Source organism: Parasteatoda tepidariorum, chromosome 3, assembly GCF_043381705.1.
Source record: "Parasteatoda tepidariorum isolate YZ-2023 chromosome 3, CAS_Ptep_4.0, whole genome shotgun sequence".
Taxonomy (NCBI): Eukaryota; Metazoa; Arthropoda; class Arachnida; order Araneae; family Theridiidae; genus Parasteatoda; species Parasteatoda tepidariorum.
Window position 1 is genome coordinate 63,859,205 of NC_092206.1, and position 19,022 is coordinate 63,878,226.

At 26.3% G+C, this 19,022-nt stretch overlaps 1 protein-coding gene across 2 annotated transcripts in view; it reads right to left on the reverse strand.

Moving 5' to 3' along the window:
* Window positions 1-2,626: 2,626 nt before the first annotated feature.
* The window catches only part of LOC107453920 (ADP ribosylation factor guanine nucleotide exchange factor Sec71), a 63,703-nt gene continuing 47,307 nt past the window's right edge, over window positions 2,627-19,022 (reverse strand). For both annotated transcript variants that reach the window (XM_071178743.1, XM_016070935.4), the window contains 7 exons: window positions 18,228-18,324; window positions 15,274-15,436; window positions 14,530-14,675; window positions 12,706-12,892; window positions 10,408-10,546; window positions 9,111-9,231; window positions 2,627-7,068 (listed from right to left, as the gene is read on the reverse strand). In XM_071178743.1, coding sequence (XP_071034844.1) covers window positions 6,925-7,068; window positions 9,111-9,231; window positions 10,408-10,546; window positions 12,706-12,892; window positions 14,530-14,675; window positions 15,274-15,436; window positions 18,228-18,324 — 997 coding nt within the window. In that variant the 3' untranslated portion in view covers window positions 2,627-6,924. The remainder of the gene's footprint in view (window positions 7,069-9,110; window positions 9,232-10,407; window positions 10,547-12,705; window positions 12,893-14,529; window positions 14,676-15,273; window positions 15,437-18,227; window positions 18,325-19,022) is intronic.

The window sequence follows — 19,022 nt, forward strand, 5'->3', positions numbered from 1 at the left end:
ATATTTACTTATAGATTTCAAAGACCACAAGAATTCAAAACTGAAAGTCCATTGCTTACATGCTGAATGGGTAAAGGGTCACAACGGCCTAAGACACCCAGACCAAACCTTTATGACTGACTGACGTTTCTATTCCGCCCATGCCCATACGTTCTTATGACAAACGTATGGAGATTCGCCTCCAGTCTTCCGTTCGTTCCCCAGGGCGAGGTTCGTTTTAGATTAAAGAAAAGTTTCTTATTGAGTATAAATGTTACATAATTTTATCGAAAAAATACTGCGGAACTATTTTTATTAGAATTGTCTGACATGCAGCAGAAAACATCGTTTTATGGTTTTTCCAAACAATGGAAGACGAACTTAGTAGTAGTTAACTTTGAAATTTGGTGAGATTAAATATTTTAACTTCCAATGGAGAACGCAGAAAACCGTATATTTTATTTCCTTTCGTTATTGTTTTTATATGATTTTCTTCAAATCTTCGGACGATTTTCTGTGACACATGGCAGGAAAATTTGCCCGTGATTTAGCATTGAGGGACATCATCCTGTATAAAACCTCTCACATCAATTTAGAAAGCTTTGTTTGTTCGTTTAATAAACGTGTGGGAAATAGCTTTTATGGAAAGTGAAAGTTCCCTTTGGATTTTTTGTTTTCCTCCAAGATTTACTTTTCTAAACGACTTCCTGTGATGTTCTCGACAGGAAAAAAAGAAGCGACTTGGAACGAACATGAAAATAGCAGCGACAAATCTCACTCGAAGCCGCAGACACAATTGAATTCGCGATCGCACGCAATACACATTTGTTTACCTGCAGTGAAAAAGAAATTACCTAATTTTCCGCTCATTTGACTGCCAGGATTATAAATAAAAAATGCTAGCATGCATTCTTTTTATAATATTCTTTTGAAGATTGAAAGCGTGCAGGCAAATCTTACTTAAAAGAATGAAGTTTTCAAAATTTCTCTCATACAAAATTCTCTTATGAAATAAGGAATGGCGCAAAAGGAATTAAATTTCTGGATGCCGAAAGTAATAATAGTAATGCAAGGTTAATACACATTCCAACTAAATCGTGTTTAGTTCATATCCAAAGAAATATTTCCCGAAAACGGCATACGATTCGCAATCCCTTCAACCATGTCATAACATTCACATTATCGTAGTAAAAAGTAAAAACATCATTTGATTAAAAACTTCATTCGTTTCAGAAATATACAAATTGAAAATAACAGTCAACATATTTCAAGAGCTTAAAAATTGGTGCCCATTTTCAAGACCTGCCAGACACATGTTTTTTGAGCGCTTGAAACATGCCAACTATCATTTCCAATTTGTACATTTTTGAAGTTTTAATCAAATAATATCTTACTACTTCAGTTCCTTGGGATTATTTATTTAAGTAAGTAAATTATTCATGAATCTGTGACGAATAACAAGAATGGCTGTTATCAGCCTATATTTTGTCTTGATATGCCTAGTAAAAAGTTGTCAGATTCGCATATTTTATATCTATTACTTAACCCATATCGATTTGACCGATTCAGCCAATATTTTTCTGCCATTATTCAACCTAGATAGAAGAAAACTGATAGAGGGTTATTGCGCTGGATAGAATCCGATGGAAAAGTCTTAGAAAGGAATACTTGGCCTGTAACGGGCTATAGCGCTCTGGAAGAAAAAAACTATTCAGCTAAGATACGGTAAAAATTGGATTTTACGGACACTGCACTAAAGATGCCAAACCTTTTTACCTCACATTGATCCAGAATTTTTTACAGTGCAGAACATACCTAAATGTAGACCCTGGGTATAGTCCAGTACAGAGAAAAGATTGCAGAAGTCAGAGAAACTAGATCATTCCGACTCATGATGGTTAAAAGTAGAGTCCCTGTAAATTAAATACGGTAAAAAAAAATTGTTATAGAAATCTTTCTTTCTTATGGAAATCACTTAGACATTCATCGAAATGATTTTGTAATTATGTAAACAAAATTAGTATTCGAATGATTATAAAAATGATTAAAATGATCATATATGACAAAATTAATTACCCTTGAACTTTTTTGAGCCTATGTTAAATCGAACTTATTGAAAAAAAGGCACAGAAAATTATTGAAAAATCGAGATTAATAAATGAATTATAAATAAGTTATCTATAAATTTAAATATTTCAAAACAAAATTGATTTAGATGAGTTACTAAGTTAATTAAAATTATTACAAGAATGACTTTAACTCATCATATGTAATATTTTACTATTTCATTAATATTCATCAAAAAATATTTTGTTGTTGTCAAAAGGCTTGGAATTTTGCGCGAGAGTGCATGCAAAATATTGATGTTTAATTCTTTTAATAGTTTGCAAAGTTTGTCAAAAAGTAGAGTGGCTTATAATATATGGTTATAAAAAAAATCACTGCTTGGAGACAAGTTTTGACCAGTCTGAAAAACAAAGTAAGGATTAATTAAATTTAAAAATATTAAGATCGAAATAGTTCAAAATGCAGCAGAAAACCTTCTTTATAGTTTTTCCAGACTGCAATGTCATTTGAAAATTAAGGAACTTTTTAATTAATTTCGAAACTTGATCTTCTCTAGTAAATAACAGGACACACAACTTGCTAAGAGAAACTCATAACATTTTATTAAATAATTTTGCTATATATAAATAAATTTTACAGTCACACAATCAAAATTTAAATATAACATGAAATTTTAGTCAAATGAATAAATCTTTCCACTGAAGTGCATCAATGCAAATGAACTGGAATGTATAGAAAACAATACTAATTTAAACTCGTATCACAAACCTTTTAAAAACCTTCCTTTAAATTCAATTGAAATCTACTGTTAAAAAAACCTCTAATAAAACTATTACAAGTGAAAAAAAACACACGTTTTTGCTTTTTAGAAGAAATTCAACAAATAGATTTCTTGCAATTACGGAGAAATTACATTCATAATACATATTGTTGGAAGAACCCCAACCTTTAAATAAATGACCAAAACTTAAATATTTTATTTGTCAACGTAAAAGTTTAATAATCCAACATTCATAAGTTTAATAATCAACACTCTTAAAAAAAACTTTTATTATTACAATTTTAAATGAGGCTGCAGAAATGTCCACTAATGAATGTAAAAATGGTTTATTATATGATATTCCAGTTCAACACATATATAAATGGATGCTAATTAACCTGAGATATCTCAAGATGAATCAGTTCAACATACACATCAATGGATGCTAATTAAGCTGGGATGTCTCAAGATGAATCAGTTCTACACTCAGTTACACATTTTTACACACACACAATTGTAGAAAGTGGTGTATCTTTCAATGAGACTACACAAAATTTCACTGCTGACTGACAAAAAGGATTCATTATATAATAATCCAGTTTAACTTATATATAGATACTAATTGAGTTGGAATACCATAAAATGAATAATATTTTTATTTAGTAGTGGATACTTCTGCATTCCTACTAAAAGACAGAGAGAAATTTTTTACTAAAAATAGATGAAATATCCGTTCCTGCAAACTCTATAGTCAGGTAAAATTATTAAACTACAAATAAGTTTGAAGTGTTGAAACATTCCAGATAAAAAAATATAAAAATTTTAAGAAGCAGAAGACTTTCTTCATAACAAAAATGGCATAGTTATTTATTTTCTCAATAAAATGTTGTGACCACCACAAATAATAAAAATTTCTTGATTAATTTAAGTTGTAGAATTCTAATGAATAGGATAACTAGGCCTTTACACATGACTCAGTAAAATATATATATAAAATTTAAGCGATTTTAGACAAAAGAGGTTATGAAATATTAATAAGTAATAACATACGTATTAATTTACATCTTCCTGCTTTACAAGCATTAAACACATATTGAATTAAAAATTTTAAATTTAAAACTCGCAGAGTTTAATCTTTGTTTAATGGACACTTTTCACATAAAAATTTGATAACTAAACATAAATTGTTATGTAAATGAATTAAGATATATGAATCTATTAAAACCCAAGCCAGCATGAGCGCGAAAAAACAGTGTTCTTTGGCAAACTAAGTTAATTTCATCTATACTGCTACATTAAAATATTTTGAAGCTAACTTACTCTCAAACCATAAAGAAATATAATAAAAGATATTTATATTTCTTAATTAAACACTGCATTGTAAAAAGTTCAAAACAAGTTTATTATATAAACGTTGCTTCCTCAATAAAATAATGGAAAATGCAACTATAACAACTAATCCTTATTCTTTAAGCAGAAAGTTAGAGAATAAAAAATTTAAATACTAAACTTCACAACCAGCTATATTTAGAATAAATTTTTAAAAGGAAATAAAAACAACACTAAATTACTGAATTATTAAAACATTAAATTTCCAAGCATTTGTAACAATTTTTAACTATAATGCTTATTAACCACATAGTTTGGCAAACTATTTCCAAAAACATATACAAATCAAATAAATTAATTATACATTGATGTCTAATTTTGAAAACAATAAGTTTGGTTTCCAACTACATTTAAAGAATAGTAAAATATTTAAAATGCAACATAATACAAATTGAACAAAATTGCAAGTTAAAAAATTTAGTTTTTGTTTTATGTGTAAAATAAATAAAAAAAATAATAAAATTAAGAACTTTTTTCAATAATGCAAATTTGAAAGAATGCACTAACCTAAAATAATTATAGGTAAGATAATTTTATTTTTAAATATTTTAATAATGCAGATATACCTCTAAATAAAATTCCCACAATAAAAAAAAAATCATCAAATTTCAAATAACAATTTTAAAAATTATGAATACCTTCGACAAAAACATTATAAAGAACTATATTAGATTTTACTTTTTAATCAAATATCACAGAAATATTTCTTAAAAATAGTATAAAAAAAACTTCAGATGAAACAGGTAACAAACTATTTAACTCAAGGATGCACAGGCTAGAAGGCCACAAAATTTAAAAAAAAAAACTTAATATTTGGGTTAAACATTAACGTAAGGCAATAACCCGTAAAAACATGACTGTATTATAGTTGAAAGTAATAAAAATAACAACTTAATTTTTTTACCAGATACATATTTATGTACAATAAAATAAAAATATTTAATGCAAATAAATATTAAGATTATAAGGAAATTGATTATAAAACAATAATAGATATACAAAAGAAAAAAAAATAGAAAACTAAAATTTTTATTAACACCTCATAAGTTAATTTTGACTATTAATCAAAGTTTTGAAATCATATTTTTCTATTTATATCTTTTCTGTATNATATATGTATATATATATATATATATATGAAACTTGTTTGCGAAATTTCTACAGAAGTTAGTCTTTTTCCCTCTCATTAAGATAAGTTGTAAAAAAAAAAAAAGTTTTTTTTTAATAAATAGTTCGGGGAGGAAGTAAATAGATTTGCCATGCTACTTTCGAGCCATTGGTTGTGCATCCCTGAAATAAGTAAATAAAATGTTTAAGGAAATAAAATGTAATGAATTATTAATTGCTCATCAATTTCTGACATTTTAACTACATTTTTTTTTATAAAAATATTTCATAATTCTGAATAACCTTTAACTATAAAAGAGTCTAAAGTGCAAACGACAAAACAGTGCTTCATTAATAATTGAAAATTTCATTTGGATGGAGGAAACTGAAATTATGCTGTACAATTTTTTCTCTAAGATAAGTTTGACTTCATATCTCAACTGAGATTTTCTCAGAATCTAAAGAAAACATACTATACTTTATTTACTAGCCAAAAAAATAGAAGTATTACTTATACCAAACTTACTAATAATGAAAACTTTAATTAGCTAAGGGATGCTAAGAAATTCCTTAAGAATTATTTTCAAAAAATTAATCTGGTCAACAAATGATTAAGAACATAATTAAGTTATATGGTGAATAAACTCATTAAACATTTTAACGAACTGTACAAAACAGATTAAGTATTATCCTTCTTTGTTGCATTCTTTTGGGGTGAGGTAGAATCGCTGATCTGTACGTGGATTGATGAGTCAAACTTGAAGCTTATGCTAGGGGTGAAAAGAGTAAGAATAAAAAATAGAGTTCTAGAATTCTAGTTCTATTTTCTTATTGTAACTAAGCTAAACAATGGTTCCCCAATTGATTTTGATGGCAATGAAAAAAAAAATTATGTAGCTAAAAAAAATTTTTTTTCACCAAACAAAAGTGAATCGATTTGGTTTTATAGTCTATATATTCAAAACTTTGATAAAAAAAAAAACTATTTGAAGCCCAAATGCTTTATACTAAAAACAAATTGGAAATTTAAAAATAATTTTTAAGAGTGCAGTCCTCCACAGGGGTATTAACATTAAATGCTAGTCCAAACTGAGGAAGTTTGCTAACTTCACTTTATCTTTCTCTACTTCCTTTCTAGATGGTATACCCCTGAAGCTGAAATTTAAATGGATCACAAACAGTACGCAAACAAAAACAAAAAATTTTGAATTCTCTATTTTAATAGTATCTATAAAAAGTTTGCTGATACGTATATAAACTGCTTTTTTTTCTTTCAAAAAAGCTTTCTAACAGTTTGAAGAACAGGTGTTTATTACCATATAATCACATGATCATGTTCATTATGCATTTATTAACCACAATAATTCAATAAAAATCACTAATGCTTGACATTTATTTTATAATCAAAGCATCTATTAATCACCAAATAGAAATAAAAAGGAAGAATAGTTACAATTTTGTTAAAATATTTACAAAGCAGTCACTGTTCCTAAATGACTAGTCTGGCGTTGATTTTATGAGATGGCATCAATATAAAATGAAGTTTATCATTTTTTTTATAATAAAATTTATCTTATCTACAAATATTGCATATGAAGTATGGTACAGTGATAATGTTGCTGTCAGTGGGAGATATAGCTGGATATCCGGAAAGCTCTTGAACACCGTATGTAGAAACGCCTCAATATTGCTCTTAATTCTGGCTTAGATTCGTAGAATATCATTTCACATAGAGGCATGTAATATGCAGAAGCATGAGCTCGAAACTACAAGTGAAGAAATAATATTAATATAACATTTATTCTAAATAAATAACATAAAAATAGATGAGTTCAAATTATTGGTTCCGAACATGGGTGCTATTGTCCTCCAGTAGGGCTAAAGATTTCAAAGGGAGCACTCGAATTTTTTATAAAATGCGTAAGAACTTACAGAAGAATTTTTCATTTAAAATATTGAGCTTTAATTTTATTTTATTTCGAACTGATAAAAACCAAAACATAATTTAATACAACACTGTAAATTATATGTTATTAAAACTGCTATTAATTCAGTAATTTATTTAAAAAAAATGATTATTAACCAAATTAATAGTGAAAGTAACACTTTGCTTGCTATTTTACACATCAAAATATTTATTTTAGTAACAATGTTTTTTTTTTTTAATTTTACATATTTAAACAAATCCTTTTGCATTTTTATAAAAATTATTATGATGTTTAATTATTTATCATAAATATAATGTTATAGAAGTTTGGGATTTTTAAAACAATTAGTTAGTAAATTATTTTACAGTTATAATATTATAATTAGAAGTTTGCTTTTTTATGTAAGGGCTACTTGCATAAAAAGGCTACTTTTGCATTTTTATAAAAATTATTATGATATTCAATTATTCATCATAAATATAATATTACAGAAGTTTGGGGTTTTTAAAACAATTAGTTTGTTAGTTTGCAAATTATTTTACAGTTATAGTATTATACTTAGAAGTTTGCCCTTTTTATGTAAGCGCTACTTGCCTAAAAAAATTGCTAATACAGATTCAAGTATAAATTGTTCCATAGGAATTTTAAACAAATAAACAATATGATTAAAAATGTTCCATATTGGAAACAAAGAATGTTAGAGAGTTTTTTTAAAATTTTTTTTTAATAAACCTTGATAAAAAAAATTTTTTTAAGGGAGCATTGAAAAAAGTTAGTCTTGCAAAATGGATGGTGAGCCAAAAAAGGTTGGGAACTAATAGTTTAAGCAATCAAAATATTTTATTTCCCCATTAAAGAAGTAATTTAATTAGGATTCTTGTACAAAAACTTATCAAAGCATACAAAGAGTAATGTGCTTTAACTTGTCTAGCAAAATGGACAACTGTTATACAAAAAGCAATCAAACTTTTAACAATTTAGTTATTTATGATATGCACAAATTTTGGAAGAACAAAAATGATTAATATTTTATTAATATTCATTAACAAGTTAGATGGGGACAATAAGAGCAATTTTACCATTACAGTCGTAACATTTGTAGACTTGACTTAATGCATTAAATAAATCACACAGTTTTAATAATTTTAATTAAAACAATTTTAAGTATCATGCATATTTAATAGAACTTTTTATGATTTTCACTGATTTAAAATTTTTTATTTTTGAAACTTAACAAGGATTTAAGTATGAATAACATCACGAGGTGTTTTAAAAAATATAAGATGCTCGATTTTTTTTTTAACTGAGTGATATGTATTTAAATTCTGCAAATCTGATGATCACAAATGATAAAATGATCCATTGTTCACAATCTTGCGGTTTTGATAATGAAGTCCTGCAATTATGCTTCTTAGATACACTTGTCAAAAAAACTTTCTTAACAGAAATCTAAAGACTTATTCCTACATCATGGCAAAGTGATGCTATATAATGATTATTCAGATCACACCTTTGAACAGCTTTGTATTTTCTTTAAACAATTTGTGAATTTATTTAATGATCAGCAACATTTCAATCATATTAAAATAACATTATTCTTTAATTCCTGACTTTTATTCGCACAACACACAAACATCAAATTTAATATTTTTCCATGACATATTGACAATGTATCGTGATTTGAGTTCATATGATTCATGAATCAAACGTAAATAACAGCTTTTATGACCTCATTTCATTGTTCAAATCCTTGAGATAGGTTCATACTATGAAGATTTTAAGTTCAGCAAAATTCTAGTATATTTACAAAGTAAAAATATTTATGCATTTAAACACAAAAAATAAAAAATATTTTGAGCTAAACAAAAAATAAAAATTACCCGGTTTTCGTCATCCAGTTGAATGACACGAGACAACAAAAGCAATATGAGACTAGTATATGAATCTTTGTGTTTTTCAGCGGTCAAATTCAGATAATAAGCCAGTGCTTCACGGGATATTCTAAAAATGAAATAGATGCAATATGAGATTAATTATTGAAATCGTGGGTATTTTTCATAATAATCAGAAAACATTTTCCAACACAATTATCCAAAATTTTATTTTATTTCTTATTTTTTTTGTTTCAGAAAAATTTGGTGATTCAGTAAGTTTTTAAGCAGGGATTTCCTTGTTATTTAAAACAATTATTTCTCAAATAAAATTTCTTTTTTTTTTTTTGGGTTCAGAAAAGAATATTGTATTTCTGCCTTCGTATTATTAGAAAGGGACCACCCATAAATAATTTCCCACTTTTTTTCAATTTTTTTATTTTCTACTTAATTCACTTAATCACAAAGTGTCACGCTTGCCCCTTATCCTTTTATGACATGTCCCATTATATTACAAACTGAATTTTAAAACCTTAACTACGTGTTTTAGTGACATTTGTAAGACAAAACACCTTATTTTAAGGTAAAAATGTTAAAAATTAATACATAAAGAAAGATAATCTGCTGATTTTATATATTTTAATTCTAACCAGAATTTATGACGTTATATTTTTTGGTACCCACCCTTTTGTCATAAACTGTCACACTTTTAAGAGCCTCCTCATTCCCCAACAAGTGTGACATCATTTATAGACGACCCCTGTTTATCTTTTAATTTAAAAATAAATAAAAAATTTTTTTAAAAAAGTATCGATACTAGACGACTTTTATTTTCCAGTATTTAAATAAGGCAGAATATTTTCCACACAAGAAACTATAATTTTTTTTAATGTATTTTAAAGAAAGGTTTAAATTAAAAAATCTATAAAATTAAGATATTTACTAAAATTTACTATTTTTATTGTACTTAAAAATATGCAACTATATAAATTTAATTTTATATGAAAAGTTACAGTTAATTAAAAGTATTGAGCTATCAAACATGTTTCTTTCTGAAAAAAAATGAAATAATCAAACTATTTTAAATAATGTCTTAGCGACTTTTGCACATACGCTGCGAAAACATACAAAATGTGTTTCCCCCCCCCTTCCAATCATTAGCAAACTCGTATGCATACATTACATTGTTCATTCATAATCTATACAATGAAACAAAAAAAAACTTATATGTTAAACAAAGCAAATTTTTAACAAAATAATACCAAAGTTTTCAATGCATTAAAAAGTTAATGCATTTATTACTTACTTAATCAGTTTTTCTTGAACAACGGCTGAAGAATCCTGCCTGCTTTCATCAGTGTACATTTTAAATAAAATCCTTAAGGCACATGCCAAACTGTGAGATTCGTGAACCAAAAGGTCTGGTTTCACATTGCCTCGAAATCCTTAAAGAGATAATATCTTTATGAGTTTCATTAACAGAAACATTTTTTTTTAAATTTCCATTGTCAAGGCAAAAGGTCAAATAGAATAATAGAACTCAGAACATCATAACAAAGAGCAGTAAATGAAAAGCAGAAAACCGGAATCATTGCAAATTACTTTTCTTGCTTTCCAATATCTGAACACCTCGGTATATCTGTTAAAGAGTCTAACATAAGAGGTGGTACCTATTACTCCACTAGAATCACATAGTGGACAAATAGGCTCGGTTGTCATAGGCGGTGGAGACAGGCAGTAAAGTAATCATGTCCTATAAACAGTCAAAAGGTCGCAACTACATCACCTCTATATTTATTAGGTACAAGTGAAAAGCTTAGCCTCTCTAACTGTTTGTTTGGGGTTGTATGAGCCAGAAGGTTTCTCAATGATTTAGATGTAAATAAACTAGAAGCAGTTTAATTGTCCAATTAATAGTACTAAATCTTAATACAATCACTTTTAATAACTTAAAAGTTGTTGTATTTAGACTTTATAACAAATAGATACTGCTTTTAGCAAGGAAGTTGGCTTGCACATTATTCTAAAGGCCACGGGCACGTTGAAGAATGATTTGATTTAGGATGAGAGTAAAAAGGTTTGGTTCTGGAAAATCTCTATTGTCAATAGAAGTTCAACAAAACTGGTAAATGGAAATCTATATAAAAACTGCTGTTTCAAATTTAAGATGGATATATGTATGGCCACCACTTTACAATCAAAGCCGATATAGCTCGCAGAGATATTAAAAAAGAGAAGTCCTGAAATATTTGCATCTACATGCTAAAATTATCAGAAGAATGTTGTTAAGAAATTTTAAATTACAATAAAAAATGTAGAACCAAAATTGGTTCTAAGAAATAATAATTATATTTTCTATTTCATAAAAGATGAAAACAAGGCAACCTAATAAATATTCAAATAAAACAGGGAAATATTGTTAAATAATAAAGTAATGAGGAAATATATAATTGGAAATAATTTTAATAAAAAAAATAATATAGTAGCACACTTAGAACTAAACTTTTTCAAAATAAATAATGTATGAGATCTGTTAAAATAGAAGCATCCGACCATAATCTGGATTCTGAATACAAACATTGCATGAAGCTTAATGACTATTAAAAAGTATACCCTAGCTCTCATGCTCAATTTTTTCATTGCTCAGTCATCACCATATTGTTAAGAAAAACTAGCATATATAAATAAGATTGGGGCTTTAATTTGAGAGAAATTTACAGAAAAAGTTAAAAAAATTAACTGCATGAAATTTTGTAAAAAGCTTGAGGATTCTCAAGTGGGAAGAATCGTCAAAATAGAATAAGTGTTAGGAGATGAGTCAGATAAAGAAAGGGTAAAACCCTTTCAAGATTAGCAGTAATCCAGATTGTAATTTACCACTTGAGCATATGAAGAGATTTTCAGCTTTTTCTCAATACTATGAGAACCACTTGGAGACGTGTGTAGTAAGCACAAAAGCCAATTTTAATAACTAATTTTATAAATTAAAGTATTATACTTTTAAGACAGAACTCTTAATTTGTATAAGAATGGAAAAATCTGAGATAAAAATTTTTTGCTTGTCACTTTGAAGATAATCTAATTAACTAAATAGTGTGAATTTCAAGAAAAATGTATACAATAAAAAACCAAATATCAAATTTTAATTTTAAAAAAAAGTGAAGTAAAATGGAGTTGCATAATGTTTCACAAAAACACTATATAGTTTTGTCATTCTAGACAAATACAATTGAAAATAATTATTACACAACAAAATTTCATATAGAATTCAAATTTTTTTAGCAAATATGACTAACAAACAAATTTTTGGTAAGCAATAAATTACAGCCAGATGTTTACAGCATGTCATAGCAGACCAATTTTTTTTAAAATTAGAATCTTTCAATGCATAAATTACTAAGTTAGACATAATTTGAATTCAAGCTTAAAACCTTTAAATAAAAACTAGAATTTGTTTTAAATTCTCAATGTTTTTTAAAAGTTACTAATTAAATAAAATATTTTATGTGGAACAGGACTTCAATTCTGACCAACGTTACATTTTATAATGTACATCATTGTACAACCCATTGTTACTAAATTAAGTGAATATATTTAGACTTACCTGCTTTCCAAAGGAAATTTCTTTGCTCGTGACTTGAATTGAAAGTTTTTGCAAACTGATGTGCTTCCATAAGGCAGTCAACTAAAAGAAGTAATTGTGAAGAAGATAGAAACTGATACATTCCTTGATCCTCTTGTTGATGACTGTCAGAGGTTTGTTCATTCTCATCACTTTGGCGCATTTCAGCCTGTAAAAGATAAATTTATTTTTTTTGACTGAGCATCTTTTTTTGAACTCAAATTAATTTTACTACTTTTAGAAGTTAAAAGTAAACCTGTTCATAAATTATTTTAATACTATTAATAAAATTTAATCTAAATTTTTGTTTAATAAAAATAGGTATGTAACAAAAATTCAGCACTATTGGGTATTCGGCAAAAAGGATGAATATTCAACTAATTCAGTTGGTTGGATGTTCAACCTAATATTCGGCAATGTTTTGTTGTTTTGGAATTTGAATAGATTTAATAACTTAGTCTTTTAAGCTATACATTATTAGAAATAGTTTTTATGCACATTTGTCAGGTTCAAAAACTTGCTAACGGCTTTCAAGTTTATGTCTTGAAAAAGAAATGGAAAAGCAAAATATGAAGAATTAAAACTAGATTACTTTATACTGAACCATGTATTTTGTACTGCTGAATTTTTTTAATTATAATCAGGATATTCAATTTTGTTGTTTTCTTAAACACTTTTTGCTTTAAGACTTTAGAAATTTTTTTCTGTTTTGATATGTTTTTGCTGTTTCTATTATAGCATAGCATTTCTGGTACACTTTAAACTAATTTTACCACTTTTTTCATGTACAGAGATATAGAAAAAGAACAAAATTCTTTTAGAAAAAAATTCATTAAAAAATCAATAACTGTCAAGTGTACAAAAACTACCAATAATTTAAAACACAAATGAAAGAAGGACAGAAGGAAGGAGGTATATGCTTTGTCGAGTTTCGTGTTGAGAAACAAGAATTATTCTTACTAAATTTTAAAATTAATTGAAGTTCATCAGCAGATAGTACAGCCAGCTGAAAATTCTGCAACATTCTAACAGAAATTCGTATGGGTGTAATCATTTTGTGTTCAGACTGCATCATTGATGCTACAAATGGTTCTTTTGATAGAATTGTTTCATAGTTATTCCTAGTTAGCAGTGGCATTTGTTGACAAATTTTCAACTAATTTAAAAATTTGTGAGGATCACCTTTCCTTCAAAGCAATAAGAAACAAATTGCACATCGTCAATTTCTTTTTGAATCGCTGATTATTTGTGGGCCACTCAGTAAATACTTATAATAAAAAATTTTAAATTAATTATTTTCACAATTGCAAATTTAAAAAAAAAATGCACAAATAATTGGTAATATAAACTAACATTTTTGAAGAGTAAATATTTTTTAACAATACTATGACATATCCTTCGCAATTTTAAATGGCCTCTTATACTGAAACCAAAACAGGTTTCTGCAATGTTGCTTACTGACGATGCAAATCAGAGTAAAGAAAACTTTGCACTCTTTTCAGAGTCAGAACACTGTGATGTAATGTAAAACTCACTAATGCAAATTACATAATAACTAAAAGTTTATAAAATATTTAAATTAGGTACATTAAAATATTATTTATTTAAAACAAAAAGTAGTCCTAAACTCTTTCTATTTTTGCTTTAATATTTTTAGTTCCATAAAATGTTTTTTCGAAAGAAGCAATTTTTTCGAATAATTTAAGCGTTACAGAATCACATTATTATTTTTCTAATTATAAAAACTTGCCTAAAATGACACATTTATCTGAATTTAAAAAAATTTTTAATGAAACAAAAACATACTCTTGCAGCAGCTAAATTCTTTTCATCTTCTTTGCGACTTGTGGCAGGATAAAATATAATATTATCTATAGTTTGGATAAGTTCCAACTGCACGATACATTTAATTTTCAAAGAAATAAACAATTTTTCATCAGTCATTTCTTGTCCTAAACAAATAAAACTAGGTTATATATAATTGAAAAATAAAGTGAAAAACAAATCTAAAATAAAATATGAAATGTGCTGCTAAAAATTATTTAAAAAATAAGTAATTAAAAATACGTCAATAACAAAGGTTATTTGCTATAAAACTTAACTTTAAACCAATATCATCATAAAAAAAATCTAAATGGCAATCGCAAAGTTTAACAACTGGATGGCTTTGATAATCATAGTTCAATGATTACTTGTAATCAGTTACAGTTTGCCCAACTCGTGAAATGTATAATTTTGTCATCCACTTTTATACTAATAAAATAATAATTAAAGGAAAATTTAAAAAAAAAAAAGAATATTTGTGTAAGTAAATTAATTTTCTAAAAACAAAATTTGACTGTGTAGTGGACTACCATAGTTTTTTGAACAATTGAAAAACTGAAAAAAATCTATTTCAACTGCATTTCTGCTAATGAAAAAAAAAATTCACATATGAAAACATTAGCAACAAGTTTTCTATAAATAAATGAAAAAAATAAAATGTTTAAAAAATAAATAAATGCAATGTAACATAAAAAGAGACATAAAAGATATTTAAAACTATTAGACCTTTCTTATAACTATTTTGTCTCTCGAAGTGGTTAGGAGTTCTTTCATTACTGCTACTACTGTTTTGCCTCCTTAGTTTATATTCAGTGCTTCCAGGTTTCTCATCCTCCACTACCTCAGAATTTGGCTGATCAAGAAAATCTCCATCAGAGATTCCCTTTGACTATATTCAAAAATAAATAAAACAACAATAAGATGTAAAAAATAAGAAAACTACAGTTAAAAGGTCAACATTTTAAAAAATTTCATTTTAAAAGTCATAAAATAAAAGCTTTTTTCTTTGATGCTAGCAGTCGATGAATCCAGAAGGAAAGCATAATTTTTATCTCAAATTATCATTGATACATTTCAGAGCTAATTATAACTCGAAAGTGATAGTATATATACAACTTACATCTTTAGAGAGTCAGCATATTTTTAAATTATTATCTAAAAGATAAAAAATAAGATATAAAGAAAATCTTTTAGCTTTACAGTTCTATCATATTTTGAAAATTATGATCAAAGTTTTCAAGAATTTTTATTTGTTGCTTCATAAAATTAATTTAAACTGTAATTCGCAGAGAAACTTGAAAGTTTGGTTCATTTCTAAATATCAGAAATTCATTGCATCGATAAAAAAATAAAAGAATTTTAACATTTTGGTAGCGAAATTACTAGTGCTACAACAATAAGGAAAATATGATTGTTGATTAGCAAAAATGATTTCCTGGTAAAAAATGAAAAATTTTAATTAAATTGCTGTGCTGTTTAAACAGATTACTTGAAAAGGAACCTGGGCGTTTAATTTTTGAATATTACAATATTTTGAATTCTTACAAATTTGACACAATGACAATTTTTTGATTATAATCCCAAAAAATATAAAGACATTTTAAAGCTATCAAATGGAAGTATTATTCACAAATATTTTGATGAATGAGTGTAGGGTATACCACATACATAACTTACGTTTCAATTACTTAAAACTTTCTTTGATGCATGAAAATAAAATAAAAAATGAAAGGAAACAAAAAAGTAAACACCTTGAATAACTTAAGAATTTTAAAGTACTAGGATTTAATCTTAAAGATTTGAGAGTTAAACCTTAAATTTGCAAATTAATTATTGACGATATTTTAAGTTATGAAATCAAACAAAAACGCACTTTCTGAGAATAAATAAACCTCTTTTGAGAGGGATTCGATTTCTTTACCCTAAAAATTAGAGGGATAGCAGCAATCTGAAAAATATGATTCCAAAACTTTGTACAGGAAAGCTGTCTAAAGATTGGACCCTTTAATGTAAATTATACTTTTTGCATATTTCACCATATTTAAGACATTTTTAGTGAATTTAAATTTTTTTTAACACAATTAAAAAATTCATTTATTTATTGAAAGGTAAAATAATTTTTTATAATTATTCATTATTTTTATAATTTTTTTAAAACTAGTTTAAATCTTTTGGGTTGTAAAGGTATACAAATGTTTACATCATTTTAAAAAATTTAACTTTAAAAGGTAAAATACAAAATTTCAGTACAATCGGCCAAATAGTTTTAAAAAAGTCTTATGTTTAAAATTTGATTTTTCAAGAACCATTCAACTGATTTCTTTCAAAAATTTGTATTTTGCCATTTAAAATTAAGATTCCTCAAAAATACAGTAAAAATTTGTATACCAAACAATGCAGTAATTGTTTTAATTATTATTAAATAAAATAATAATAAATAATAATTAAAAATTACTTTTTTCATGTAATTGTTTTTGGATAATGGAATTTCATAATTGTGTGCAAAAATTTTTCAATTCACTTAAGAGTTTCTAACTTTCAACAACTCTCCTGATCAAACTATTAGGATTCTATTTTCAAGGGTAAAAAATCTAAATCCCTCATAAAAAAAGTAAGGTAATTTAGGTCAGAGAAAGTATGTTTTCGGGTCTGATTTTGTAATTTAAAATATCGTCTGCATTTATTAACTCCTATATTTAGAGTTTGGTGATTGATCCATTGAGATTGTGTTCAAGTAAGTGAAAATCTGATCATTAAATAAAAAGTTATTTAGGGTGTTCATTTCTTTATTTTGTGCACTATACAATATTAAAAAACTTTTCCACATCACCTTAAACTTATTTAAATATANTCATGTAATTGTTTTTGGATAATGGAATTTCATAATTGTGTGCAAAAATTTTTCAATTCACTTAAGAGTTTCTAACTTTCAACAACTCTCCTGATCAAACTATTAGGATTCTATTTTCAAGGGTAAAAAATCTAAATCCCTCATAAATTAATTTAATCGTAAAAACAGAAGTATTTTCCATTATGCATAGCAAATTGAGAACTATAAATGTAAATCGTAGATATTGATATTTTTATGCATAGTAATGAAAGATGTTCATATGATACAACAGCTCCCAAAAAAGGTACTCATAAGTTGTGAATTTATTTTGCATTTGCAGGGTGAATTTTGATCATCAGAGACTTTCTCTAATGTATGTTTTTCCTTAAAAAAATTTGAAAATATTTCCACATTCCCTAAGAGTTATATCGTTTTTTGTTTAAAATAAATATTATATTGTTAACTTTCAATCCTTACATTATTCTTTAACAAAAGCTTTCTAAAATATGCATTTCAAAAATATGAACATGTTTTCCACATGCTTTAAATTTTTTTAAAGCTAAATAATTTGAGAAGTTGAAATATTTTTCATAACTCATAATGGATCCACATTAATTTTTCATTTATCACACTGGGGAGATATGTGAATTCGATTTCTTCCAGAATCAGACTCAGAATGATTCTCTAACCTAAGTTACACAAGTTCAGAAAATTATTAAAATGAGAGAAATGTAATAAATAAAAAACCTGCATAAAAAAAATTTACTTCATAAGCATCTATTATTTTGTTAAAATTTCCAACATATTTATTAACTCAATTAATAAATAAGTTGTAATAAAATTTACTTACTTTTTCATCCAGAGACACTCTGGACTGAGATAATACAGAATCTTTTCTAATAAGTACTTCAGATTTTTCTTTGGAGGCTGGCTTCCAAGACAGCAATCTGAAATAGAAAATAAACAACATATAAAGAAAAGTCTACAACCTAAATGTTATATTACTTTTAAATAGCATTTAACATAAAATAAAGATAGACTTAACAAAAAGGTTTACTTTAATAACTCTTAAGAGTACTCCTGAATGATGAATTATTATTTTTTAAATACTGTGATATTTTCAAATTATTCTCTCGATATACCGTGAAAACTATGTCCTATGTATAATATCCATAACTATAAATTTGCTAACATCAGATATTATATTTGTAGTATTATCAATAGCAATAATTATCAAGACATTATCATTAATATTAAGTAATTTTGTTTGTGTAATGAAAATATTGAGCAATGCAAAAATTTTAGATTTAATTATAGAAACAACGTCTGTAAAAAATATACACAGTTTTATATACAGACTTAAAAATCAGACATTCCGTGTGCACCTACCTTATGTGTAGGTTGATTCATAACAGAAGGTTACAAACTTGGATAAGAAGGTAAGGAATAACAACTTACGTCTGGAAATATCTACCTCTCTCTTTTTAACATGTTTTACATGGCAGTAAAAAACTATCTTAAATAGACTATATAATATTGAGCTTTGGAAAAAACAACATTATTCCAACTTTAAATTTTTTTTTATCCATCACTTAAAATTTTTTATCAGTAGCAACTCAATAATGTATCTCTTCAGCCACTCCAT